This window comes from Branchiostoma floridae, chromosome 5 (assembly GCF_000003815.2).
Source record: "Branchiostoma floridae strain S238N-H82 chromosome 5, Bfl_VNyyK, whole genome shotgun sequence".
Lineage (NCBI taxonomy): Eukaryota > Metazoa > Chordata > Leptocardii > Amphioxiformes > Branchiostomatidae > Branchiostoma > Branchiostoma floridae.
The window spans coordinates 2,162,343-2,164,844 of NC_049983.1; the positions used below are offsets into that span (position 1 = coordinate 2,162,343).

Genomic DNA, 2,502 nt, shown 5'->3' on the forward strand with positions numbered 1-2,502 from the left:
TAGTGATGTGAATATATTTACTTTGGGGGGACCCCCGAGGGCGATATTAATATTTCCATGATATATTTGATGGAGATCAGATTCATAATAGTTATGGATATTCGTTTATTATTTAATCTGAACAAAGAGTAGGTTTGTAGATAAAATCAATTTCGAGTCACCTATAGCTCGATCCAGATGCTTCTGCCTGTCCGTCATGACGTCATACCGGAAGTACATGGAGTAACGCATATCCCAGCACAAGAGCGGAAGTGCTATGACGTAGGTAATGAAGTAGAGGGCTGCGAATCGGTAGTACATAATCCTTCCTCTAGACCAGAAGTCTTGATGATGAGATCTAAAATTAGAGGAAATAGAATAAAGAGACTCTTTTTTAAAATAGGCTGATTCCTTAGCCCCATCCAAGAAAATGCAAATATCCAGTCACTCTATTATTGGCCAAATAGCTAATTGGCATTCTGTCATTGACTGAACTGCTAATTGTGATGGTTAGTCATACTCTATCTGTTAAGCACTCAAAACAAAGTGAGTCTGTGTAATGTATTTGTCACATTTCTTAAAAAGAATAAAACTCCTTGAGATATAAAAAGGCACAGCTGTGGTATAATCACCGTAAACAACTTTTGTTAATAGTCAATTGTATTATTGTTTGATAATAAAAAAGTAAATGGGAGCTCCTGATTGGTCAATCCCTTCTGCCTTTAAAATGCATTTTAGAAATTTTTGGATTGCTTATGTTTATTATTTTTCATTAATTCGGCAAATTATATCTTATTATCAATAATCAATATTGACCGAGGCAACATGCTGTACATAAATTTAATATGCCATCGATCTTGTGTGCTTGGGAAGGGATCTTAACACGACTTTCCTCCCTTCACTAGGGTAGAGAAAACAGTACCTATCTTCGGTAAGGGCCCTCCCTCAGATAGGACAAATAACCCAAAACACTTACGGAAAAGACTAGGGGACCGTCCTCAGTGTAAGTGGTTCAAAACCTTAAGTCCTATGGCCACAACTGATGTAATTGCTGTCGTATTGAGGTCACATGAGTTAGCACCGAATGGCAGCAGTTCCAGACCTTTGTACTTTAGCAACGCTTATTTTAAGCTCCCCACAATTCAATTGTCAATCCTAATGCATGGCGCAGAAGCCTGGACCCTGACAGCCACTAAAGAACGTCTCCTGGACGCCTTTGACCATTTAGCCTTAAGCCTTGTCTTAAGACAAATCCAATCAGCCCTATAAGTCGTGTTAATAGCCCTTCTCAAGGGCACAAGATCAGTGGCATATCAACTGATTTGAACCCAGAACTTCTGGGTTATGTAACACACACAATAGCTTCACACATAGCTTCTTCATTCATTGAGCACAAACAACCCATACTGCTAAAACAGCTTTTGTCCCAATGGGCTTTCGTAGGTCCAAGTAGCCTGACGTGATAGCCAGCCCATGTAGACAGCCCAGGTAGACAGCCCAGCCTTTTCCGTAAACCCGTAAAATAGGACGTACCTTATTCATGAACGGAACTACGGATCTTCTTGGAAATCCAGGCGATAGACTCAGTACACACCTGGATGTGAAAATATTTCCTTCTGGTCACTTTTTGCTCCCAACTCTCCAAAAATATCTCCAGAGCAATGACTGGTATTGTCGTAAGTCTGTAGAACCTTCATAGTTGAGCTCCGTGTTCCAAGTACGTGGTAAGTCACGAAGACCACGGTTCGAGTCGGGGGAAATTCGTATCCTTGTCGGATCGGAGCTGTCGTCATCCGGAAAGGGGACGTAACATGGAGTCCCTTGTTCGAGTAGGTGTCCCGAGCACGTTGTACCAGCCTAATTACTCAAATTAGTACCGTCATGGCTGTATAAACTGTTTTAATTGAAGCCAGAATACAAATGGCACGTCTCGAGCACAGCTTCTCAGGTGAGCGATCGGCTAAATTACTTCCGGGTGTTACATAAAGGTCAAAGGTCATCAGTGACAGACAATGTGGGTCAACACCTGAAGGACGTCCTTGGTGTCAGATATCACATGACACAGAAGGAACGCTTTACTTGTATTCTCTGGAACAAAACTTGGACTAATGTTACTGATTTTATAAATATTATGAAGGTGGGCCCTGACATGCCGACACGGATTTTTTTACAAGTCTTTTTATTTCTGAGGGGATATTTACGACTCGTTTTTGTTGTCAATGACTATTTTTTTTAGTAGAAAAGTTAATAACCAAGTCGAAACAGGTGCCATCTGCATTTAAGATATGGTTTTAGTTAAGATATCCTTTTTAATCAAGACGAAATAAAGTTATAGAATACACTACGAATTCCCAGGAAAAGAAAATGATTTTTTATTCTGACGGGATGTTGGCTCATTCCTTCTCGTGTTAAGGAAATTTAGGGTCCATTTGGAATGCCCACCTGAATGGACGTGAATGTGGCACAAATTTTGCAAATACTTCATTCCGGTTGGTTCTACTTGATTCCTCCTGATTTGGTTTC

At 40.4% G+C, this 2,502-nt stretch overlaps 1 protein-coding gene across 2 annotated transcripts in view; it reads right to left on the bottom strand.

The window, feature by feature from the left end:
* LOC118415161 (post-GPI attachment to proteins factor 4-like) overlaps window positions 1-1,998 on the bottom strand; it is an 8,120-nt gene extending 6,122 nt beyond the window's left edge. Inside the window, exons 1-2 of one of the 2 annotated variants that reach the window (XM_035819541.1) lie at window positions 1,574-1,998; window positions 162-337 (exon numbers count right to left, since the gene is read on the bottom strand). In XM_035819541.1, the coding sequence (XP_035675434.1) occupies window positions 162-300 (139 nt within the window). In that variant the 5' untranslated portion in view covers window positions 301-337; window positions 1,574-1,998. Of the gene's footprint in view, window positions 1-161; window positions 338-1,512 lie in introns of both variants that reach the window. The other variant, XM_035819540.1, reaches the window with a different exon arrangement.
* Window positions 1,999-2,502: the final 504 nt, after the last annotated feature.